Source organism: Vombatus ursinus, unplaced genomic scaffold, assembly GCF_900497805.2.
Source record: "Vombatus ursinus unplaced genomic scaffold, bare-nosed wombat genome assembly UNPS02004691.1, whole genome shotgun sequence".
Classification (NCBI taxonomy): Eukaryota; Metazoa; Chordata; class Mammalia; order Diprotodontia; family Vombatidae; genus Vombatus; species Vombatus ursinus.
The window spans coordinates 3675446-3702144 of record NW_020944469.1 but is presented as its reverse complement, the minus strand read 5'-3'; the positions used below and the strand labels follow the sequence as shown (position 1 = coordinate 3702144).

Here is a 26699-nt window from a genome sequence, read left to right as displayed (position 1 = left end):
GAATCCATCCTCAGACACTTACTAGTGACCCTGGGCAAGTCACTTAACTTTTATCGGCTTCATTTTCTTCATCTGTAAAATGGGCATGATAATAGCACCTACCTTCCAGGGTTGTGGTGAGGATTAAATGAGATGATAATTGGAAAGCTCTTTGTAACCCTTTAAGTGTTATGTAAACACAAGGCTTTTGTTGTTGTTGTTACTGTTAGAGGTAATAATGATGGATTATAAGCCTTGAAAAACATATTTAGAAATTTTAATGAGAATCCCCACTACCTTTCACTGATACATTATCTAGTACTAGTGTGCATTGAACTTATGCATATTGATGCCAGACATTGCATTTAGGGAATGATATCTTAAACTTGGATTTACTTCCATTCTGCAATGCAAGCCTTATGTCAGCCTTATATCAGTCTTCTATAAGGTGTGTTGAATTCCCCGTTTGGTGAGTAGTGTTTTTCTTTAAAATTTGTAGAGGATGATAACAACTAGTGCTTGTGTTTTTAGGGATCGCCCACTGAAATTTACTGAGAGGTCCAGACCTGGGGTTCAGATTTCTTGTTGTTCTTTCAGTTCTGGTATGTATGTAAAAATATTAAAGTTGACCTTTTTTCACCAAACAGTTAAAATGTTATGGAAAAATCTTCCATATATAGATTTTATTTTCCCCTTTGGTGATGTGGTAACAAAAAAAATGCTTCTTTTGACACTTTTTGAGGTTTGATGAATGGATGTCTGCCTAAACCAGGTGTGACAGACCTTTCGGGGCTCTAAGTGAAATGTGATGCCAGTTTATTTTTTTAAGGCTTGAGCACAATTGCCATGAAAGGCAGGGGAAGGACCAGGAAGTAACCTAAAGAGAATCCCCAGTCTTCATCTCTTACTCCTTTTCAGTCCCCTTCCTCCTTACCAAACTTACTATATAAGTGTAACTTCCTTTATGTTTGATCTCTTCCTCCCCACCTCCAAATTTCCGGTGGAGATGCTATTAAATATAGGAATAGTGTATAGGTTGGTGAATATAATATTTGGTCTGCCCTTGTCTGCCACGTTTACTGGATATCAAGATTATCTGTGTTTGTATTTATCCCCCTTTTAGACTGTAAGCCCCATGAGGGCAGGGACCTGCTCTTAACTAGCCAATGGAAACATTCCATCTGCCTTGCTGTGCCTTCACATATGCTCCCCCCCCCCCCCCCGGTGCCTTGGAATGTGCTTTTCACATGCTTAGCTTCCTTTAAAAGCTCCTATCAGATGCCACCTTTGATGGGGAATTTTTCCTGCCCTCTTCCCACCTCCCCTCACATCCCTGTTAGAATGCAAATTCCTAGAAGACAGCAACAGTTTTATTGTCTCTGTTATCATGTGCTCTGTACGCAGTAGGCATTTAATGTTTGTTGAATGAATGAGAAGTAACCAATCTTTTTGGTAGTCTACTGATTTGGATAACCACCATGTGATGTTGAGCATTGACTGACAATGATGTGAACATGGCAGGTAGTTTTGCTTTTCCATCTTGATGTTGGAGTCAGGAAGGCCTGAGTTCCAATGCCTTCTCAGTCATTATATTGATTGATTTATTAACATGGGCAAGTCACTTAACCCTTTTTAGCCTTAGTTTCCTCATCTGTAAAATGAAGATAATAGCACGTATTTCATAGAATTTTGAAGATCAAGTGAGATAATACATTTAAAGTGTTTTCAAAACCATAAAGTGCTATTTAAGGTTAATCATTATTGTTTTAATAGCAAACCATCTCTACCCACCTCCTTACCCCACCATTTTCCCCAGTTGCAGGGATCTATACACACACACGCACACACATTTATTCCCTGTGCATTAGACTCAAGATTTCCTCAGTGCTGCAATGAAAGTAGGAATTAGTATGTCTCAAACCTTCATGTCCTCAGTTATTTCAATTCGATTTAACAAATATTTATCACAATGCTTACTGCAAGGTACTGAGCTAAATGAAAAGTTTTGTTAGTAACCCCTGTCCTCAGGGAGTTTTCAGTGCAATATTCTAGATGGGCCATGTCACAAACACATAAATAAGTCTGATATAATCTGAGCAATTTGCTAAAAGTGCCCATTGTCTTCTCCTTCCAGCTGTACTGGTGGAAGACAAGTTGACATGTTGAGATGTAGATAGTAGAATGTGTAGCATCAAAAGGATGCTGCTTCAATTGGATTCCATATTAATTTATTTTTTTTTTGGATGAGAAATAGCTGCTTTAAGAGTTCTTTATTTTACTTTTTGTTATGATATTTTTATACATACAGAATTTGTGTATAGGCTGTTTCTTTTTTTCTTTTTAAAATTATCCTCTTGAGTGTTTTTCTTTTGGGACTTATGAAAGCCTTCATGTGTAAGTTTTCTTCTAGCCCTAATTTTTTTCTGCATCTTATAATTCTGAATGTCATGTGGTTTATTTGGAAGAAGGAAAACGAAGCATTTCATTTGGCCATAAGCCCCAAGAGAGCTGGGGACAATTGACATAAATGGCTTTCTGCACAACATCCAGCCCATTGCCACATGGAAACTGGAGCTGTGCTGCTGCCTAATGATAATGACGACATTATTGAGACATAATCATCCAAGATAAATTGAATCTCGGGGAAATTTGTTTACCTGGGTGGTGGGGCTTGTTCACTTATGATTGAAAATATCGCATGGCTATTCAGTGAACTTTAAGGTATTGTTAGTGTTACAAGCCCTAATGCCTACTTAACGAAAATTATTTTCCATTTTGGAGTCTTCCATGCAGTGGACAGTTATACAATAGAATTCACCTTATAATTAATTTCATGTATTGCTTTTACATAAATTTTAAGGAAATGAATTTCTTTTGTTTGTGGCTGCTTTTTAAAGTTCATGTCTGTTTTCAGTGTGCTTTTTGTATGTTTTGTTGAATAATTGATTTAGCTTTTTATACTGCTCTTGGGTTTTCAGTATTGTTTGGGTTTTTTAATTCTGTTTGGTTTTCTTTCATTAAAAATAGAATTTTTTTGGATGGTAAGGGGAGAATCTTATATGCCTTGCTAGCATTTTACTCATATGAGTATATAGCATACTATCCTGAAAGTTAATCTCAAAGATTTAAGTTCTTTTGGTCACCTTTCATTTTTCCCCCCCTCTAGGTGGCATGTTCATTGTTACAGGTAGCACTGACCATGTGATTAGAATATATTACTTGGGATCAGAGTCCCCTGAAAAAATTGCTGAGTTAGAGTCACATACGGTAAGAGTGAAATGAGAAATTTCAGTTTTCCTCCATGCAGTTAGTTTCATTTCTTTTTATGCCTGTATCCTGTTTAATATATGTCTGTGTTATTTAACTTAGAGAGCTTTTTTAAAAAGATTAAGGTTTTTTTTTTATTTACCTTGACAAGGTATCTTTGTGTAGTAATGAAGATAGATCAGTATACCATTTAGGCTTTAGTATGTCTGTAAATGTTAATGAGAAGTTCTCCTTCAAGCTACATTGGAAGAAATGAAAACATACGTGGCTGTTTCTTTGAAAAACCACATTGAAATTTTGTGAAAATTCTTTTTTTAATCGGATTTTTTTCTTTATGCTACTTGTTTCTTTGAAAAATCTACATGCTTAATAGAAGACATAATAATATTAAGTATGTCCTAGAAAAAGTTTCTTTGATGGAATTGAGTTTGTTGATCTTAGTATGATTGTTTTCAGAAATTCATCAAAGACTTAATGGAAAGTAATCCCACTTAGTTATCAATAACAGCCTTTCATATAGGGAACAGCTGCTTGCTTGGGGTGACGGCCGCTGGTGACTGGCACCTTTCTCTCTCTGGCTATCTTCAGTCCCCTGTGGCTTTTTCAGGAAATGTGGGGCCACTGTAGTACAGTTCTCCCCCTGTTCACCTTCCACACATCCCCTTCCCACAATCTAGATGCTTACTGGCTCTGGAACCTGGTGTGAGGGAATGCTGCACTTGCTTAAGAAGCCCCCTGTAACTCTGCATGCCAAAATGGTCAAGACAGAAACGAAAAGTACTCAGCGTTATATTTCTGTATGTTTTCATTTCCAATCAGTATTGAAGCCTCCTCGGGAATGGTATTTGTACATTGACAAAAAGTTTCTCTGAAACATTTGGGCACAGAATTTTATTCATGTTTCAGAAATTAGCTGCAATCTAGACTTCTGTCTATAACCTTTGCCCTTATGCCTTTGGGGATATTGACAGTTGCTGCTTTTCTTAGTTTAAGAACCTGTATTTAGACTGCTCTTGAATCACAATTGTGCCCTGTGTGTCTGCTAAGCAGATTCCTCTACTATCCCAAGTGGGGAGGGTTAGTTATTCATATTTGTGCTGGGGCAGGCTTAAAGATCCATTTTTTAACTACTGCCTATACTGGGATTGTTTGCAAGTTCATCAAGGGTGGAGAGTAAAGGATTGAAGGTGGGTAATACAGGAAAGACTTGGGAGAAAAGAAATGGAATTTGGAAGGGTGTAGAAGAATGGCATAAGCGTATTTTTATTAGTGGAGGAGCATAAAATAATGAAGAAAAGTCAGAAAAAGCAAACACTCCCTGATTAAAAAAAAATCCGTGGCTGTTAGACATTGTGAAGAAGGCTTGCCTTCAGAACATCTGAAACCAGCCATTGAAATTGGCAGTAGAAGGCCAGATCCTGTGCTAAAACATACCGTAAGGAAATCTGGAGGAGAATGAGTCAGGGATGCTTCTAAACATCACAGAAGCTGTGTTAGCTTTTAAAGCTGGGGGGAAAAATTAAAGCCATTAAGAGTTGAACAGTTTTATTAAAAATTAAGCATAAGCACAGCTGGGCAAATTTACTAGTTGTAAAAAGACATGTAGTTTTGAGGTGTCTTTTAGTTGCATTTTTTTTTTTAAAGTGACTGCAGTAGGCAGGAAAAAAAAAAAGGAAATTTTTTATTTAGACCTCAACTTAAATCAATCTTCCAGACACACACCTTTAAAAAATATTCTGATTAATCATTTTTTAAAATTATTTTTAAAAATTTTGTTGCTATCTTTTATTTTTAAATCACTTCCATTTTCCTCCCACTGCCCAGAGAGCAATCCCTTATGACAAAGAAGAAAAACAATGGAAAAGCTGCTTTATTAATTTTTGGCTAATTATTTTTTAAAAATACATTCAAATAGTGCCTGAAATGTAGTGCACACTAAATGTCAAACACTTCTGTTGCAGTATAATGAAACAAACTGGAGGGTGTGACTCATTTGCCTACTAAAATAGAACAAAAATTTATAGATTTTCATCTTAACAGTTACATTTAAGAATACAGTTATTTTGTGGAAGCATCTGAGCTTAGAATTCTGTCAGAAGAAAGGTGATGTGTAGAGAAAGTTCTCACCCTGAACTGCCCAGTTTACCTGGATTCTAGTTTACTGCTAAACAGAAAAAAAAAAAATCTTGTTTTATTTGAGCTGTCTTAGGTTGATGCCGATCATCATTTATTTTAATTATTAATTTGCCGATTCAGGAAATGAAATATTCCACTTTTAATTTTAGGAATCCAGAATGATTGAAGATTCCATTTATCAAAATTTCCTTCTCCGTTTTCCATATGAATATGAAAGGAGAAAGACCACACCTTGTATTTATTGCTAGAAAATTCAATTCTTTCTAATCAAAAATGTTTTGTTTTATATCTTAGGACAAAGTTGTTGCAGTTCAGTTTTGTAACAATGGGGACAGGTAAGTTTGTCGTCCAGATTTTAGTGTAATTTGGTGGAAGTTTGGCCTTTATCGTACATCTTTTTAGTGCAGAGAAGCCTTCTCTATTCTTTTCAGATCTGTTCGTCTTAGTAATTTACTGCCTTTCCTTCTCCCCAGTACAAACAAAATACCCACTGGATTCCCCTCCAGACTTTGTGTGATTGCCAGCCACAGAGAATACCCCATTCTCTGTCTCTGTGGCTGGCAATCAGGAAGGCATTTCTGTGCGTTCTGTCATTGGGCTCCTCTGGCCTCCTTATTTTTTTTCAGAATACTTTGGGCCTTCTTGACTTGCCCTACTTGCTCCTTTACATTTTCCCCTCATGTCCAGACTGCTCCTCCACATAGAGACTTAGAAAACCATAGATTCACGTTATCTACATTAGCTAGTATGTGTATTGATTTGAATCTGCTTCTGGTCCAGCCTGGAGTTTTGCTGGCCTCCTGGGGTGGGAAGTTTGACACCCGGGCTCTAGCCCTTCTTGTCTGCTCTACTCATTTGGCGTTTTGCTGTTTGCTTCCTTGTGCTCTAGTTTAACTTTTTAAATGTCTCTGTCCTGTCGCTTCAGCTGGAAGCTCCTTGAAGACACTGATTGTGGCGTGTGCCTCTTTGTGTCCTCTTCAGAACACTGATAATCAAATGGGAGGACGGATTCAGTGCATCCTTGCACATCTATCCCTTGTCCTAGGTGAAATGAGTGCCGGGATTGAAAAAAAAAATACCGTTAATTGACTTTGTGATTTTTTTTTTTTGAATCTATTGTTGAAGACATTTGTATTTATTCCTCATGTTATTTGATAACATCTTATTTTAAAAAGGGGATATTGCAGTGATTCATTTTTCAACTCCTATAAATACTTAATGAGGCTGGTTGCATGGTAAATATTCTTTGTTCTAATCTTGCCAGAATTCCAAACTGATATTCAGGGCTGATTTGGTCTACTGATCCAAGCCATTTAGATCAGCTATACATCCCTTCCTTCCATTAAAAATATATATTTTTTTCCATTTATATCTTTTGTTTTCCCATCATCTTCATTTTCCGTTATATTTCTCTTTTCCTTCCAGAGAGCCATCCTTGTAATAAAGAATAAAAACAAGGGAGAAAAAAGTTTAGCAAAACTAACCAACATTTTGAACAAGTGTGGCATGACGTGCAGTATTCCACACTCAGAGGCCCCTACCTTTGCAGAGGAATGGGCAAAGCTGCCTTCTCATAACTCTTCTTTGAGACCCAGCTTGGTCATTATCATTTCTAATCATTAAGCCTGTCCTCTTTCTTAAAGGGAAGGATGACACCTTTGCATTCACATTATTTAGTAATTATACTTAGAGAATTTATATTTATACTCTGAAAAATAGTAAATATATATCTTTATATCACTTTGCTGTTTAATGGATTCAGTTATGTTGTAAGTTAGTTCATATCCTTTGACACATAGTAAAATGTAGTGTGTCTATAAGATGGAGTATCTTGATCAGCTATGAGACTTGTAGTCTAAGGGCTGCATAGTATTTTATACATGTTAATATTTTCGTTAAAAAAAAAAAAGAACCAAGACATTTAAGGTCCAAAGCAGCACTATAAGTCTATGAAAGCATTGCTGGGTTCTCAGATAGAACACCTTGTACCATCATGTTTATTTGATGCGGGTATGTATGAGAAAGAAATATATATATATAAAAAAAAAACAACATGTTATGTGTAGTTACCAAATTACCGTCATGCTCAGTCAGTGTCAAAACATCTGATGTTTCATTTGGCTCTAGTGCATGCATTTCATTCCCTGAGTGGTTTTCTAAGGCTACAAACACTAACTTTTCCTAGAGTCTTTACCCCACTGATGGCTTTTCTATTAAGTTTGGGTTCACTGAAGTAATTTATTGTCCTTTAATTCTAAAAAATGGCAAGGCTTTTGTGAAGACAAAATACTTATTCTCTTCAAATTACTTTTTACATTTCTCATGAATTTTGTGAGAATTCACGTAGCCACCTTATGTGATAATTAGAGTATGTATTATCTCCATTGTATAAAGAAACTGAGCCTGAGAGGAAGACTCCATGAGTTCCCAAGGGCACTGATTCCACTTTTGAAAGAGGCAGGACTCACATTTGGCTCTCATGACCATATCATACCTTACTAGGAAACCTTACTCGGCATATTGAAAATGGTCTTTCACATCTAGACAAGCCATGCAGCTGCAGAGTAGGACTCTACTTTATTGGAGAATAACAAGAGACATTTATTTTTAATCTTGTTCTACAGTTTGAGATTTGTTAGTGGAAGTAGAGATGGAACCGCAAAAATCTGGCAATATCAGCAGCAGGAATGGAAAAATATGGTGCTTGACATGACGACTAAAGCACCAGGGTAAGACCAAAGTTTGGTTAGATTGATGTGGCATACTGTCATTGAAAATGGTTAGGGAGCTGTACCAGATCTCACACTGTATTATAAAGTGGTATTCCTCAAAACATTCTGGGGGCTAAGAAATAGCATAGTGGATCAGGGGAATAGATTAGGAACACAGTACACAGTAGTAAATGGCCATTGTAATCTAGTGTTTGAGAAACCCGTAGACCCAAGCTTTTGGAACAAGAGGTTGTTTAACAACAAAAACTGCGGGGAAAACTGGAAAACAGTATGGCAGAAACTAGATATAGACCAGCATCTTACAACATATACCAAGATAAGGTCAAAATGGGTAGATGATTTTAGACATAAAAGGTGATACCATAAATAAATGAGGAGAGCAGGCAATAGTTAACCTGTCAGATCTATGGATAAGGGAAGAATTTATGACCAGACAAAAGATAGAGAGCATTAATATGAATAGGCAGTTTTCAGACAAAGGAATCAAAGCTATCTGTAGTCATATAAAAAATGCTCTAAATCATTATAGAGAAGTGCAAATAACTCTTGAGACACCACCTCATATCTATCAGATTGGCTAATGTGACAGAAAAGGAAAATGACAAATTTGTAGGGGATGTGGGAAAATTCAGACACTAATGTACTGTTGGTGGAGTAGTGAACTGATCCAACCATTCTGGAGAGCAATTTGGAACTGTGCCCAAAGGGTTATAAAACTGTGCATATCCTTTGACCCAGCAATACCACTACTATCCTAAAGAGATTTTTAAAAAAGGGAAAAAGGACCTATTTGTATAAAAATATTTGTAGCAGCTCTTTTTGTGGTGGCTAAGAATTAGAAATTGAGGTCATACCTATCAATTGGGGAATGGCTGAACAAGTTGTGGTATAAGGTCATGGAATATTATTATGCTATAACAAACGAGCAGGATGCTTTCAGAAAAACCTGGAAAGACTTATTCGAATTGGTACAAAGTGAAGTGAGCAAAACCAGGAGAACATTGTACACAGTAACAACAACACTGTGCAGTGACCAACTGTGAATGACTTAGCTATTCTCTGCAATACAGTGATGTAAGAGAATTCCAAAGTACTCATAAAAGATGCTGTCCACATCCAGAGAAAGAACTGTGGAGTCTGAATACAGATTGAAGCATACTATTTTTCACTTTATTTTTTTCTTGGGTTTTTTTTTTTTTTTTTTGATCTGTCTTTCACAACATGACTAATATGGAAATGTGTTTTGCATGATTCACATGTATAACCTATATCAAATTGTTTACCATCAAAGGGAGGGGGAGAATGTGGAACTCAAAATTTTAAAAAGTGAATGTTAAAAAAAGAAAATGTTTAGGAAAATGAGTTAAATAAGTAACATCAAGAAATACTTTTTTAAAATTTTTTTTGAAGTTAAGTTGGAATGAGGTTGGAAATCATTTAAATTTGTTGTAGGTGGCACACAGCTTTTTTGGTTGAGTCAACATTCAGTCATCCAGTAATTCCTGTTTTGCTCTTGTCCATCAAACATACTTAAACAGTGGACCATAGCTAATTTATATTCAAGTTATATTCCATTGTGACACCTGTGTTCTTCCTTGATTATTCTTCCTAAGACTTTTCATTGCTTTTTTGGGGTCTACGCATTCATTTTCCATCTTGTTTTTCTGTGGTTTATTTTTGGTTGCTAGCTACCTTATAGTTGTCACTGTTGGATGTCATTGTACATTTAACTATTTGACAAGGTCGTTGTTCATCTGCTCCATATGTTAGTAGCCTCACTTGACTTACCACTTTCTCATTTAATGAGTCTGCTCTCTATTTCATCACCTGAGTCACCAATAGTAATATTTAATAATAACCTCTTTGGGACTATAATTCCCCCTTGATTGGCATTTCAGATGTGACCCCAAAGCCGGTTCTATACCGCCTAACCAAATTGTGCTATAATCACAAAGCTGTTGTGTGTTAGATAAAGTCAGAGATCTTACTAAATTTGAAAAGTACTATTTCTATTGCTAGCCCCCCTCCCTTTCATTTCTAATGCCTCACATTTTATGGAAGGAAATGAGATGGGATGGGACAGAATTTCTCATTCATACATGCTAGTAGCCAACATAGCTTTGTTTTGTGCTTTTCGAGGCATTTGAAAAAGGAAATAATGACTATGGTTATTAAATTGGCTTTTTAAGTTAGGGGCATACATTTTCCCATTTTCTGTAATTAGATATTCTCTAACCATGATGGGTTTTCAAAAAATATATAGCTTCCTAAATTCTGTCATGGTTTGTGAATTTAGATTTTCTTTTGGTAAGTTTGCAGCATTATGAATATTTTATCATTTTTACTTTCAGATTTCATGATAACATTTTATTTTGACATAAGACGTTTACCAGGAAACAAACACAACCCCTCCCCATGCATATGTGTGCACACACACGCACAAAGTACCTTCCTCTAAAACTTAGTTTATTAACAGAGAGGAAGAAGTCTTTAACTTTGATAGTATAGTATTAACATCGACCTTTGTATTTGAGTAGTGTTTATTTTCAGTGTTGACTTTATTTACATTGCTGTAATAATTTTTTTAATCTGTTTTCTTCACTCTATCATTTCATTAAATTCTTCCCATGTTCTGAATTCTTCATATTTGTCATCCATTTGCATTCATATACCACAACTTGGCCAGCTACTCATCCATTCTTATGTACATATTTTGTTATCAGAGATTGTGCCTGCTATGAACATTTATTTTATGGTCTTATGTGAATTCTCTGAATTTGAAAAGGGTATTAACCATTTATTAACTTATATCATTCTAAATTGTTTTCCTGAGCAGTTGAACAAATTCATAGCTCTACCAACATGGACTTAATTGTGTACATCTTCCTGGAGCCCCTCTATTATGAGGGTGCCCATTTTTTACCATCATTGCCAACTGTCTTAATTATTTTGTTCAGGCACATCCTAGCAAGTGAAGACAAAGTGACTAAGCTAAAGGTGACTATGGTGGCTTGGGACCGATATGATGCCACCATTATTACAGCAGTGAACAATTTCCTCTTAAAAGTATGGAATTCCAGCACAGGGCAGCTTCTTCATAATCTAACTGTGAGTATTATCCTTATGGAGTGGTTCACTATTCACGTGATCCAAGTATTGGTGGCATGTATAGAAAGAGCATTGCCATGAGTGGGAAGGATATATATGACTTCTTGTGCTCGCCTTGTTTCATTTTTGCAAAGTCTCAGAACTACCTTCACTGCTAGTTTTTGATATCCTAGGCAAATTGCTTTACCTCTCTGACCCAACCAAAGGGAGGTAATGCCTGAAAGTGGATCACACATTCTCTCAGGTTTGCTCCTCTTTATTTATGAATCCCTGAAAATCAGTAAAAGGATCGAAGATGTTGGTGTGCATCACAGTTTGACTGTGGCGCCCTTCCTTCACTCATTTTCTACCTGAAGTTAAGTAGTGCCTGCTAAGACTTTGATATCCAAGATTAAGAGAGCTCTTTTCTTCTCTTGTTCTAATTTAGGACATAAATTAGCCCCTGGGCTAATATACCAATTGAGATACTGCTCTGAGTGCTAAGTCAGAAACTTTAAAATGTTTGTAACTACTCAAGATATTCTGCATGATTGAGAGTAGGCTTGACCACAGGACTCTTTTGCACAGGTTTGGTGACTCTCAGGTTCGTGTGACGCTGCTTGACATCCGATCTTACTCTTGAGTTGGAGAGATCTTGAGCTTTGATTCTTAACTGCTTATTTCCAATAACTTTCACTTTGAATCAAAGAGTTTTGTAGTTGAAAGGCACCTTAGAGATGGTCTCTTTTCAACTCTATCTCTTTACAGACTTGGAAAGTAAGTCACGCAGAGCCAAAGGCTAGTTGGTGGCCAAGTCCAGAATGGAACCTGTGCCTCCAGGTTCCTGCTCCAGCCTGTACCACCCTCTTGGTCCCTGCATTAAATGGCCTTAGCTTTTTAGGATTCTAAGGAAGGGTTCAATTCTGGGATACGTTATGTATTTCCTACCTGCTTTTGAATATTTTGTTTAGTGAAGCTCTTTTACTAAACATCTCAAAGATGAGCTTAAGTAGCATGTCTTTTCCTTATTTGGTTTCTGTGGATTCTGCTAAAGAGCAGTTGTAATTTCTTTGAACTTAAGGTGCAGATTGGGGCACGTGGTCAGTGTGGGATTTTGTTTTGTTTGACTCTGTGTATTTGGTTTTTTGGGTTTTTTTTGTTTTTTTTTTTAGTGAGGCAGTTGGGGTTAAGTGACTTGCCCCAGAGTCAGACAGCTAGGAAGTATTATGTGTCTGAGGCCAGATTTGAACTCAGGTCCTTCTGACTCCAGGGCCGGTGCTCTATCCACTGTGCCACCTAGCTGCCCCTGACTCTTGTGTATTTGTTACAAGAGTTTCATTTTTCTTTTTCATTGTATATGTAATATTTTTAAATAAAATACTTAGCTTTTGTTTAATATCATCCTTCTTTCAGGTGTTAGTATGGCAAGGTCCAAGTGGCTGAGATGGGAGAAGGGAGGAGATGAGTAGAGGAGCCTGGCCATGGCAATAAGATGATGATACTAGAAGTCTAAGAAATTGTCATATTAAAATCAAAGTATTGATGAGTAGCAGCATTTTTCTTCCCCTGACTAAGAAATCTTGTACCTTTTATTCCAAAGCACCTGCAGAAATCTTCTTGTGTATAAATAACCCATTACCAAGAAACTTGTTTGCAAATACAAGTAATTGTTTCATTTTTGAAGTGAAAAAAATAAGGAAACTATACTCCCAAACTTGCACAATAGGGTTTACATTAAATTAGAATTTGATCTTGCAACTTAAGATATTTTGAAGTCCCTTTTGTCTGCTATGAAAGATTGCCCTTTCCTATTTTTTTACCTCCAGATAAATATTTTTTCTTTTTTCCCCAGTGTACTGTATTTTATTTATACTTTACACATTTATCATCTGTCCCTCCCTTGCCTCTCCCTCTTTGAACTGCTTTAAAAATTAATAAAAGTCTCATAACAAATATGCATAGTTCAGCAAAACAAATCCCTAAATTTGTCCATATCCACAAATGAATGTGTCATTCTATATTTTAAGTTCATCAACTTTCTGGGAGATGGTGGATGGCATATTTTAATCCTTCAGTTTTTAGTCCTCTGGCACCATGGTTTATGATTGTATTTATCAGAATTTCGCAGTCTCAAAAAGTAGTTTTCCCTTACAATGGAATTATTTTTTAAGTTATACTAGTTCTGCTGACTTTACTCTGCATCTGTTCAGAGATCTTCCCAGTTTCCTCTGAAACTTTCAGTTTCATCTTTTCTTGAGGTTTACATTCCATTGCATTTATGTACTATAATTTGGTTAGCCATCCTACAATAGTTGTGCTTCTCCTAGTTTTCAGGGTTTTTTTTGTTGGGTTTTTTTTTTCAGTTTTTTATTATTACAAAAAGAAGTGTCGTAAATATTTTTGTACACATGGATCCTTTTCCTTTTCTCTTTGCTCTCTTTGAGGTATGAGTCTGGTAATGGTATGGTCAGAGTTTATGGACAGTTGAGGCACTTGGTGAGCATAATTCCAAGTTGCTTTCCAGAATAGCTGGACTATTGCAACTCCACCAGTGGTGCGTTAGTGTGCCTATTTGCACGCAGCCCCTCCAATGCTTATTATAACATTTTCCCCTTTTTTCATCTTTACCATTTGTGATGAGTGTCTGGTAGAACTAATGAGTTGCTTTAGTATGCATTTCTCTAGTTAATTGTGATTTGAAATAATTTTTCATACGGTTGTTAATAGCTTGTATTTCTTCCTTTGAAAACTGCCTGTTCACATCTTTTGACTATTTCAGGTAGATAACTTTTTTTTACAAATGTTGACCATAGCTATGGTGTGTCATATAGGCAGAATTATAATATACTCAATGATATATTCAAATTCTTTTGTTAATTCATTTTATTACTATAATGCATTTCTAATAATTGCCCATTTGAAGACCTAGATATAACAAAGCCAAGATGCTTTTTCTGTATCAACTTAAGCGAAATGAGGTGTCTGTCTTGATGAGATGGCGTTGTACATCTCTTTACCACTAAGGTCCATGGTCTTTTTTTTGGAGGGAGGGGGGTCGGGGGAGCTGTAATAAAATGGTTTTGAAATTTCAAGAGTATTTCTGACTTAGATTTGGGGGAACTGGCTGAAGCAGGTAGAGGTGAAAGGTAAATGCTTTTATGGTAAGGCACAACTGACCTTTCCCCCTTTATTCTTCTCCCACTGGGTATGTGTGAAGCAGCACATTAGTAATTGTCCTAATTTGATCGCATTCTGGAGAAGCCAGTTCTATTGATTGTCATCATTAAAACAGGATTTGTTTTAACTAGAACAACAAAGAATTTTTTACTGAGGAACACGGACACCTGTGGAGACTTAAGTCTAGTTTTGTTATTTGGAATCTATCATTGTGATCCTCATTCAAAAGAGATGTTGATTGCCATGTTTACAGTCAGTATTTCCAGACCTGTTCACACAGAATCTTATATAATGGACTATTCTTTTGGTATTGACAGTGGTATTAGGTCATTTAGTATGGTGTAGTGGAAGGAACTTTGAATATACTTTGAATCAAAAGAGACCTGGATTCAATCCCCTCTCTGAAACTTACTGGACCTGGGGTCCAGCTATCAGTTCCCTACATACACTTGAGTAACCTTTTTTTGTAAAATAGGACTACACGTAATGTACATGGAGTACATTGCATCTACATGTAATAACTGCACTACAGGGTTATCTTAAGGAAGAACTGTGTGGACCTGAAAGTGTTATGGGAAAGTGCTCCATTCCTGTTATTGTACATAGTTGGCTAAAATAACATTATTGGGCTGCTGCAGATGTATAAACTCATGGTTAGAGCAGGGATTATGTAGCAATCTTCTCTAAAGAAGCTACTTGGGATGCCCTGCCCTTTTCCTTCGGGCAACCGGTGACAATGTTCCCTTGGGCCAGAAAGGGAATAGTAAAATAAATTGTAGTATCTAATGGATATGTTGTAGTGATATTCACTGAATTCAGTTTTCTGAGTTCTTGGTGAATACATGCTTTTGTGAAGTGTAGATGAAAGAAACTAAGGTTTTGTCTGTGTGGCCGTGGTCACTAAAAGACTTGTTGTTCAGTTTTCTGTGGCCCTGTGAACAACAAGGCTGGGCAACATCAGCTCCACTGTTCAAAGACTTCTCTTCATGAGCTGTGGCTGTTTGGATTGTCTGATTTCTTGACTTCCATTTGATATTCTTGGTTCTAAAGATACTCCTCAGAAATTGTTGGCATGTAAAAGGCCCCTGTACCTTTTACTTGTGCATAAATGTAAAATGAGTGCATGTGCATTGCTCACTTACAATTGTCAGTTTCACTGTGTATACTGAGATGAATCTCTTCCTGGGCCTTTGGTGGAGGACAGAAAGCAAATGGTGATGTTTCTCCTTAAACTCTGTTTGTACCCTAGGGACATGATGACGAAGTGTTCGTTTTGGAAGCACATCCATTTGACCAAAGGATCATGCTTTCTGCGGGTCATGATGGGAACATTTTTATTTGGGACCTTGACCGAGGAACCAAAATTCGAAATTACTTTAACATGGTAGGAGAAACTTGAGTTGCTTAAGATAAAATTTGGGTTTTAAATGTCATAAGTACTGATTTCTGTTATAATGAGTATAATAAAAAGGTTGTGGAAGATGACTTGGCAATAATAAAGTGTACTCATTTCCAGATGACTTAGGGGTGTTTTCAAGTAGATACAAAAATCGAAAAGCAATTAGTTGCTTTTTTATATGATTGTGAAGCTAATTTTTTTAAACTGCCTGTGGGGAAATAAGCATTTTATTCATTTTATATTTATATGTTTAATTATCTTTCTTAGATATAGTCTTTAAAATATTTTTTTTGAAGTACTAAGTCAAATATTTCTGTCTTTTCCTGAAAACGTATGCATGTTTGACGAGAAAAAAGAAGGGGTAAAAACAAAAATAATAACCAGCTGGCAACCCATGTACCATTTGGGATCCCAGCACCTTTGTGAGAAGAGGAAAAAACATTCCTATGCCCCTGTAGTGAATTTATTCGAGAGTGGGAGCAAGAGTTGCATAGGATGGGGCTGCTAAGGGATGGTTTTTGATCTCAGTCCTTGGAGGGATTTTTCAAGTCATTGAGACACATTGGAGTATAAATGAAAGATATGATACTTAGTAGGTACTCAATAAATGTTGACTGGGAAATTCATTTTGGTATTTTGTAATTTACTTAAGGGAAAAAAAACCAAAAACTTTTCCCCCAAGTAAACCAAGATGTTATTAACAAACTGTATAATACATGGGATGATTAGCATTATTTCCTTTTCAAAGGGAAACTTGAAATAAATCCGAGAGGAAATTGAGAATGATTATTCTTTCCTTGTGCCAATCAGTTGCACTTGGAAAAAAACTTTGGACATTACACTGCAAACCCGTTTTAAAGTGATCATTCCTTGTTCACTTGTCATGGCTTTGTGCTACATGAAATCAGTAGGGTTTTCAGAGCTTCTCTTCATAGCCATCTATTCATCTAAGCCTAAAGTGGAACTCTTTGAAACCCCAGATGGAATTCCTCTTCTGACACCAGACAAGCTTGCTTGTGATAAATAGCGTAGGTCTACTGATAATAACCAATTCACAGGAGGTTTGTATTTTCAATAAAATGTGGGAAATTTTTAAAACATTTCAGTTTAATAAAATACTTTATGACTTGAAAGATTGTTGGCTGTATCTAGAGTCAAGAAACCTGGGTGTGAAATCCAGCTGTGATACTTGCTAACAATGGGTGACCCCAGGCAAGTAACAACCCTGAGTTTCAGGGATTTTTATAGCAAAGACACTGGATTTAGAATTAGAATACCTGGCTTTGAATCTGGGCTCTGTTGTTTGCTGCCTATATCAAGTGGGGCCGCTTGAGTGGCTGAGCTCATCTTTAAAATGAGGTCTTTGTACTTAATGATGTTTAAGGTACTTTTCAGCTCTAAAATTGTATGGTTCTGTGATTCACCACTTACTTTACTTAGAACAATACCCAAATTGGTAGCTGTAGAGCATATTAGATTGCTGATGAATCTAAGACCATATTAACAAAGGGGTATTCAAAACTGACTTATAGCACTGTGGGACCTGGAGTCAGGAAGACCTGAGTTCAAATACAGCCTCAGGCACTTACTAGCTTTGTGACCCTGGGCAAGTCACTTAACCTTTGTTTTCTCAGTTTCCTCATCTGTAAAATAGGGATCATAATAGTACCTCCCTCCCTGGGTGGGTGTGATAATCAAATGAGATAATAGTTCTAATGCATTTAGCACCACTGCCTGGCACATAGTACGTGCCATATAAATGTTAGCTGCTGTTGTTGTTATCATTTTAAAATTCATTTCAGATTACTTTTCTTTGTTTCAGATTGAGGGCCAAGGCCATGGTGCTGTGTTTGATTGCAAGTTCTCACCAGATGGGCAGCATTTTGCCTGTACAGATTCTCATGGACATTTGCTGCTGTTTGGTTTTGGATGCAGTAGAGACTATGAAAAGGTTAGGGTTTTTTCTTCTCATATTGGTCCTGGGAATATTTTTGAGTTTACTTTATACTTTTTTTTTTTCAGGTGAGCCTTTTTGGATTCCAGATGGTAATTGTGAGTTGCATATAATATGCAGAATGAAGAAGTTGCCCCATGGAAATTAATACTAAACTGTAGGGACAACGTATTCATAAAAGTGTATTTAAGAATTCTCTTGCTGAGGTAACAAGAATCTGATGTGTCCTTGTCCCTGTACATAATAATAGTACTCTTTTGATTGAATTTTCTCTTTGGAGAAAATCAGCTGGTGACTTTGAAGGTATTCATTATTATTTCTTTTACCTATTAGTGAACCTGCTATTGAATCTGCTTGGGTTTGAATCCTGACTCTGCCACTTGAACAAGTTACTTCAACTCTGAGTAACCCAATTTCCCCATAGAAGGGAATTTCAGAGGTTGTATAGTCTAACCTCCTGCCCTATGCAGTAAACCCTTTTATAATTAATACTCCGCAATAGTTGGTTATCGAGGTTTTCTTTGAACACTTTTGAGTGTCTGGGAATTTAATACTTTGAGGCTATATAGTTCCATTGGTGGAAAGTTCTTCTTAATATATAGAAGCTTAATTTTGCCCCTCTCTAATTTGTATCCCTCTATCTGAATCATTCTGGATCAACAAGAAGGAAGCAGCCATTGTTTAGCTTGGTGGTGTCAAACTCCCACCCATAGAAACAGGGGGCCACTCCATGGTACAGTATTAACATTATCTTTGTTGTATCAGATTTTCATTTATTTTGTTAAATATTTCCCAATTACATTCTCATCTGGTTCTTCTGCACTCAGATTCTAGTGTTTGACACCCCTGGTCTAGTTCATGAAAGAGCAGTAGAAAAAACACTAGATAGGAAGTAAGACTGGGAATACAGGGACAGAAATGAAAACAGTACTGGCCTTCAGGGAGCTTAAATTCTACTGGGGTAAAAAAGGTGCATCTGCATAAGTAAATGCAAAAATATGTACAAAGGAAACAAGCATTTATATAGCATCTACTGTGTGCCAGACACTATGCTAAATGCTTTGCCAATACTATCTCATTTGTTGCTCGCACCAAACCTGAGAGGCAGGTGCTGTTATGATCTTCATTTTACAGAGGAGGAAAGTGAGGCAAACAAAGGTTCAGTGACTTGCCCAAGGTTCCACAGCTAGTATCTGAGGCTGGATTTGACCTGACTCCAGGCCCAGCACTCTGTACACCATTCCACCTAGCTGCTTTTAGAATCTCCTTACTGCTAACAGTTATATTCTAATGTTTGGTATGAAAAGGAAATATTTGAAGTGACCTCATCCTGTCTTTCCAAAGTAGCTTTAAAAGAAGATAACAAACTAACCTTAGTAATTTCAAACGATCAGAGTTTTAGTAAGTAGTCTTCATTTTCCTCTCACTTTGTATTTGAATTTGAAATTTGTGAATTTGAAAATGTGTTCCTCTTTACTTAATTAGTGGAACATTTTTTCCAATATGAGTTCATCACATTTGTTCATTTTAGGCCTTCGTTTTGTTACTTTTTTTTTTTTTTTTTTTGGCTCGGCGATGGGGTTAAGTGACTTGCCCAGGGTCACACAGCTAATAAGTGTTATGTGTCTGCGGTCACATTTGAACTCAGGTCCTTCTGAATCCAGGGCCAGTGCTCTATCCACTGCGCCACCTAGCTGCCCCTCTACTTTTTTTTTTTTCCCAACCATATATTTTAAAAAGCACTGCAAATATGGGTCTGCATTATTACATTACATGCAATATTATATATGTAATATTACATGTTACATTCTATATTTCTAGTTTTTGTTATCTATTCCATAGTTTTGATTAATCACAAAGTAATTGGGGGGAGGGGTTGGGTGCTAATGAGCAGGGGGGACCTGATAAGGCTTTGTATAGGAATGTCAGTAGAGTTGAACTAGGGAGCTAGGAATTCCAAGATGGGGAGATGAGGAGGAAGAACATTGTAAACTTGAGGAATGCTAGCATGTGTGAAGGCACAGAGGGTAGTTATTGAAAGATTGCTTATGTGAAATTACTCTGGAAATCAAAGATAGGGGAATCGGTTTTTGACGTGCTTTAAATGCCCAAGGAGTTAGTTTCTCTTTTATCCTTCTGGCACTAGGGAGCCACAGAGCACAAAAAGCCACAAGCTTTTTAAGCAGGAAAGTGACCCGATCAGGCCTGTGCATTAGGAATATCCATTTGACAACTGTATGGATGATAGTTTCCCAAAGGGAAAAACTAGAGACAGAGACGCTGATTGAGAAGCAAGAGGTAATTAGAGTCTAAACTACGATGGTGGCTACCTGAGTAGAAAGAAAGGAACAGATCAGAGAGATTTTTTTGAGTTTGACAAGTTCAAAAAGATTTGACAACTGTTTGGATATAAGGAGTGAATCTAAGGCAGGGGTGGGGAACCTGTGGCCTCTAGGCCCCAAGCGTGGCCCTTTGACTGATTCCAAACTTCACAGAACAACGAAGCTGAAGGTTCCCCACACTTGCTCTCAAGGAAGGCTTGAGATAATTCTGAGGTTATGTATTGAAGTGATTGGAAACACAGTGATGCCCTTGAGAGAATTTACAAATTAAGAAGTTGTTGGCGGCTGGGGGTTAAATATTAGGCCAGAAGCAAGATTGAAAGGGGTTGTAGAAATTCAGGAAGTGGAGGCATTGAGTTGTCAGCTTTTTGTAGAAGTTTGTCTTTGGTCGTTTGAGGATGGCGGGCTGAGGGGAAGGTCACAACCTCTCATCTCGCTTTCTTCATCTGTGACATGAGGGGACGAAGTTGTACTTGATCTCGAAAGTCCCTTCCAGCTCCAAATCCTGTGATCTTGTGAGTGAAGGACCATTGTTTACTCAAGGTTACAACCCTACAAATGTCTGAAAAGAACAAGCTGTCCTAGCGTCTCCCTCTGTTCCCCCTGGCCTTCATTCTTCTCTTCTTTGGCTAAAGATCCTTCATCCCTAGTGTCTTGCAAATTCCCTCTCTTTCTGGATTGCTCTCTGATTTGTGTCCCCTATTTTAAAGTATGGCCCCAGAAATTGGATGTATTACTACAGATTTCACATGATAAAATGTTAATTATATGTTCCTCTTTGCACATGTAAAGAGTTTTAGATAAATCTACTCCCTAGGTTTGTGGAAAATAAGTACTCAGAGATAGTTACACTCAGAATCAGGAAGGTATGTTGAGGTATACCTTGTTTTAAAAATTAATATTTTTTTGTTTTAAAGTTTTTTTTAAATATTAATATTAACATACTTTATTTTACTGAGACTTATCACTCTATTACAGCATCATTGGTAGAGTTCGTTTCTTATGAAGTGTTTGAATATAGAAAAAAGTAAACATGTAAAATCATAGAATAATCTTATTACTCAGTGTAGTTTTATTTTATCTCTCAAAGGATTTGGGAAACAAGTGGTGAAATTAAGGGCTTCGGCATGATCCCAAAACCTCTGGGAAATTTTCATGATCTCCTCCTCCTTCTGTCAGTGGTCTTGGCCTAGCCTTTCCATTAGCCCAGTTTCCCAGCGTTGCTGTTCTCCACCATTCCTCCCTTGCCTTGCACAACCAGTCAATTGCCAACTCTTGTCATTTCTCAGAGCTGTCCCCCTCTATCAGCTTACATAGCCAGCACCTTAATCCAGGTAATCCTCTGCCTGCATTCTCAACGGTAGTCTCTAATTGGTTTCCTGGCCTCATATATCCAGCCTCCTCCATACATCTGTTAAAGTGATTTTCCTAAAGTGCAAGTGTGACTTCCTACCCAGTAAACTCCCGTATGGCTTCTTTCTTCTAGAATCAAATTTGAGTTCCTTTGTTTCTCTTAAGGCTCTTTTCACTCTGGTTTCAACAAACTACCTTTCTAACCTTATTGGACGTTCAGTGCTCTCCTTCCTGTACTTCCCAATGTAGCCAAAATAGTGCTCTTGCTGTTTCTCATCCATAACAATCCATATTTGCGCCCGGTGTCTTGTAGGCCTGGAATGTACTTGCATTTCACTTCTGCCTCTTAGAATCTCACGTTTACTTGAAAGCCCTGCTCAGGTGGCATGTTTTCCATGAAGTCTCTCCTAGCCCTCTTACCCCCCAAACCTTTTTAGTTCCCCTTTCCCCCCTCTCCTGTTTCCTTTTTGTTTATTTGCTTCTTGTCTCTCACAAGAGGATGTGAGCTCCTTGAAGGCAAGGATTGTTTGCTTTTTGTCTTTATATCAGTGCTTAGTACAGTACCTTTTTATACATAATAGGCACTTAAATACTTGATTGATTGGCCAGGGCAGAGGTGGGGAACCTGCCACCTTGAGGCCATATGTGGCCCTGTAGGTCCTCTGGTGAGGGCTTTTGATTGAGTCCAAGTGTTATAGAACAAATCCTTTTATTAAGGAGATTTGTTTTGTGAAGTTTGGATTCAGTCAAAGGGCTGCACTCATTCGGTGAGGACCTCGAGGGCCGCAGGTTCCCCAGCCCTGGGCCAGGAGTTTACAGGTGCTGAAAATGGAAAAGATGCTTAGTTTGGAGTACATAAGAGTTCCTGCAGTGAGCTAAAGTGCTGATTGATAATGTATTGATATGCTAATCACTCAACAATCTCTTCTCCAGGTTCCAGATCAGATGTTCTTCCATACGGATTATCGACCCCTCATTCGAGACGGTAACAACTACGTACTGGATGAACAGACTCAGCAAGCCCCTCATTTGATGCCACCCCCATTTTTGGTGGATATGGATGGCAACCCTCATCCTACGGAATTCCAAAGGCTGGTACCAGGACGGGAACATTGTAAGGATCAATACCTTATACCACAACTGGGATACGTTGCTAATGGTATGTTAGCTCCTAAATTGTATTCGAAATCCGTTATCTTACTAACATGTTCAAAAGTAACGAACTTCTGCCAGTATTAATGGCGTTGAGTTGTTACTGATCTCACTGTGATGCATTATTGGCATGCTTTACCTTGCCAGAGGAACCTGATATGTGGGAGTGGGGGCATCAGCACAGACTTTCCCAAGGTAGGGCAAACATATTGGCTTTCTTGCTTAAGAACCTTGACCATAGACTTCTGCTGTCGCCTGCAGCATTTACATCCAAATATGGTTCAAAATGTTGGCTCTGATCAGCAAAACTCTTGTATCATTTTATGGGCTGTATCTTTCCATTCATCAGACTTCATGACTTAATAATAAAAGAAATAGCTAGCATTTATATAGCACTTTAAAGTTTGCAAAGATTATCTCATTTGATCTTCACAACAACTCTGGGAGGTAGGTGCTATTATCCTCATTTTATAGATGAGGAAACTGAGGCAGGCAGTGATTAAGTAACTTTTCCCAGAGTCACATAGTTAGGAAGTGTCTGAGGCTACATATGAACTTGGGTCATCCCGACTCCAGGTTCAGCGCTCTATCCACTGCACTACCTGGTTGGAAATTTCAGTTTTCTGGATCTGAAAGTTGTAAGTAGAGAAAAGGAATTCCTAATCCACAATCCAGAAATGGCTATTTGTCCTTTGAAGCTTGGACTGAAAATGGTGTTGAAGGGTTTCTGTAGTTTTCAAGGTGGGAGAGGGAGCTGTTTGTTGGACTCTGTAGCTCCATATCAAAACAAATCAGCCCCCTTCCCCCATATCCCATCATCACATATCTGAGAGGGAAAGGAAGCTCCCAGCACTTACTATTTCTACATCTTAGTTTTAGGTATTTCCTAAAAGTAGAATTTCTTTACTATTTATTGTTCTTCTCTAGTGTTCAGTATGAAAAGGAAATACTCGAAAGAACCTAATCATGTCTTTCAAAAGTAGTCATAAAATAAATACAAAATAATCTTAATAATTTCAAATGATCAGAGTTTTCTTAAGTAGAGTCTTCATTTTCCCTTTACTCTGTCATTTGCTTATAAAAATAAATTTTCAGGTATATTCCTCTTTACTCAATCAATGGAACATTCTTTGGGATGAGAGAAATCAAGATAATGTATCATGTTTGTTTGTTAAGTTTTCTAATTTGTTGCATTTTTCAGTGGTAGATTTTTAAAAATCACTACAAATGTGGATTTGCCTTATTACATTTTGTGTGTACTATGTTGCTAGTTTTCATTAAGTAATTCACAGTTTTGATTAATCACCTAAAGAGGACTTTACACATGGTAGCTTGAACTGAGGTTTTTTCTAAAATTGTATTAATGTTTTCTTTAAGATGATGTCTAGAGTGTAAACAGCTCCTTGAGAGCAGAGTGTTTGAGGTTCTTGTCCTTGAGCACTTTATGTCTAACACTGTGCCTGTATCATTTTAGTGGCTTAAAAAATACTTGTTGAATGCTTATTTTGATGATGTCAGTTGTGAGATTATTTTTTTATTTTTTTGTCTAATTAAGGTGACGACGAAGTGATGGAACAGGTGATTGGTCAACAAACCATTGATCAAGATGATCTTGATGGAATGATCGGGGAAATGCAGGGGGGGCAGGATCTTAGACTGTTTGATGAAGAAGGAAGTTCATTTATTCATATTAATAGACCATATTCTCTTAGTGGAGGTATGTATCTGTAGTTATCATGTTGAATTTTTATATTTTTTGCCATTTCATTTGCCTATACAGGGTTAATTGTGATGGAGGGCATTTGTAAATTTTTAATTATTTCTAAATTTTTACTGTGTTTGAAGCTATTTTGAAATTACATGGTAGCGCCATAGTTTTAGCCTTTTTGAACATGTGGACAAGAAAAATTAGCATACCTTTAGATCCCCTATTAGATTGTAAGCTCCACAAGACCAGGGACTGCCTTTCTTTTTTCCATTTGTATGCCTAGCATTTAGCAGAGTGCCTGGCACATAAGAGTCACTTAATAAATGTTTACTGACTAAAAAAACGGCGTGAAAATGTTGGCCTTTTAAGGCGGCATCAGCAGGATTCTATTACAGTCTTTACTGTTTGAAAAATTGTCCTCAACCTTAATCTGTAGGACCTTAAAAACCTACATTTCATGTGTATCTTCTTTCTTGTTTTAAGGTGCCTTTTTTTGACTTTCATATTTAAAACCACGTTTATAAAAGTTGCACATTGAAAAGCATATGATATACTTTTTAGGATATATAGAGTCAACTGCTGAATTAATTTTTATTCACTCCTTTATAGTGGTTGAAAGTGACAGTTGCTCTAATGTAGTTGTTATGCATTATATTTTTTCCCTAAAATACGTGAAAAGTATTTGTGGCATAAGTGTCATGTTCATGTCAGTACTTCCATACATTCAATGTCAGGAATAAGTATCAAAGTATAATTTTTGAAAAGTTGTGCTTCTTGTCAATGGAAATGTTGGAAGGATTAATTTTTCGCTGTACTGACCTAATGCGGATGTCTCATTTAGGTTAATCTAGGTTTCTTGTGGCTAGATAACAAATATCATTTAGGTTGAGATGCTTCATATTGTATTAGGCCCATGTGTTGATGTGGGCAGGGGAAGTATGCACACGGGTTTTTTGGTTTTGGTTTTGGTTTTTTTGCAAGGCAGTTGGGGTTAAGTGATTTGCCCAGGATCACACAGCTAGTAAGTGTCAAGTGTGTGAGGCTGGATTTGAACCCAGGTCCTTCTGACTCCAGGACATTTGGAACTGTAAACCCAAATATATTTTCTGAATCTGGATCAAGCTGAGTAGTAGATGCTAAAATTATGTATAAGATCCTTAATTCCCAACTTATAAAATTTGGATTAGATCCTTGATTTAGTACCCCATTAATATTTTTTAATATTCTTATTTAGGAAACATTCTTTATTGTGTAGTTGAATGTTAGTAAAAGTTATCCAAGGCCAATGATCTCTGCCATCAGATAGTTTGTTTTGTCTAACTAGAAGTCATAGAGGAGTGCCTGATGACTCGTTGAAACTTGGAATCATAGATTTAGAGAGGATAGAGACCTTTAAAGTCAACTAGTCTGGTCCCTTTATTTTACAGGTAGAGAAACTGAGACCCACATGGGTCTCGTCAACAACTGACTTGCCCCAAGGTCACACAGGTAGTAAGTAGCAGAGCTGGAGTTTGCATCTAGCTCGTCTGATTCAAAATCCAGCATACTTTTCCATGGTACCATACTACCTTCCCTGCGTTAGAGCTTCCAAGAGCTGTTTATCCAGTGAAAAAACTGAAGGGTCAGTGCCCTAAATAATATGTAACTGCAGTCAGTCCAACTTTTTTAGGAGCAGAGCTTTCCACTTGCCTAGGCTATAATAGGGTGTATGCCCATTACCTAAGAAGATGTAGGGAATCTAATTCCTTGTTGGCACTTTTTATTCATCTTCATACTGTTGCTTATGCATTAGTCTCTTTTCTTTTCTCCATTCTTACGCATGGACAGATATCCATATCATCTTTCACACCATCTTAGAAGCCTCCATTTCGTTTTCAGCTCTCTTCTAAAAGTTGGGAACTTTTTAGGGAGAGTGTCATCTTTGCCTGTTTTTCAGCTCTGAGAAGCCCAAATGTAGACTTTGCCTCTTCCTCAGATATTGGATTCCAGCCCGGTGAAATACATAGTTCTTCTCGAAGTCCCATGGCCACTCAGAGGGATTTCATGTCGTGGAGCCGAAGAGTAGTGGTCAGTGAATTAAATCCTGTTGTTAGTCGGTAAGTTAGCAGTTGGGATCATCTCATGCTTTGCATTTGAGTTCACTTTTTTTTAGGTTAAGTATCAGTCCCACATTACATTGTCACATGAGGTGATTCTTATTCTATATTCTATTAACATTTCATTAGGCATTACTATTTAATATTTATTTACATACCATTCTACTTCATTGTTCTTTGAGCAAATATTTTGCTGGAAAGTGAAGTCTAGGTACATGCCAAGTCTAGCACAAGAAACAATCTACAGATAATCACCAGATGTCATTATGGCCAATTCTTCACCGTACCTTTTGATAATAGGTTTCTTTGATAGAGGT

The 26699-nt window shown here is 37.2% G+C and overlaps 1 protein-coding gene across 8 annotated transcripts in view; it reads left to right on the top strand.

Moving 5' to 3' along the window:
• BRWD3 (bromodomain and WD repeat domain containing 3) overlaps positions 1–26699 on the top strand; it is a 128413-nt gene that overhangs the window by 46753 nt on the left and 54961 nt on the right. For 7 of the 8 annotated variants that reach the window (XM_027839458.1, XM_027839421.1, XM_027839436.1 and 4 more), the window contains exons 10-19: positions 511–581; positions 3146–3246; positions 5677–5717; positions 8007–8111; positions 11072–11222; positions 15628–15762; positions 17600–17728; positions 22360–22585; positions 24134–24295; positions 26223–26382. In XM_027839458.1, the coding sequence (XP_027695259.1) occupies positions 511–581; positions 3146–3246; positions 5677–5717; positions 8007–8111; positions 11072–11222; positions 15628–15762; positions 17600–17728; positions 22360–22585; positions 24134–24295; positions 26223–26382 (1281 nt within the window). The remainder of the gene's footprint in view (positions 1–510; positions 582–3145; positions 3247–5676; positions 5718–8006; positions 8112–11071; positions 11223–15627; positions 15763–17599; positions 17729–22359; positions 22586–24133; positions 24296–26222; positions 26383–26699) is intronic. The other variant, XM_027839414.1, reaches the window with a different exon arrangement.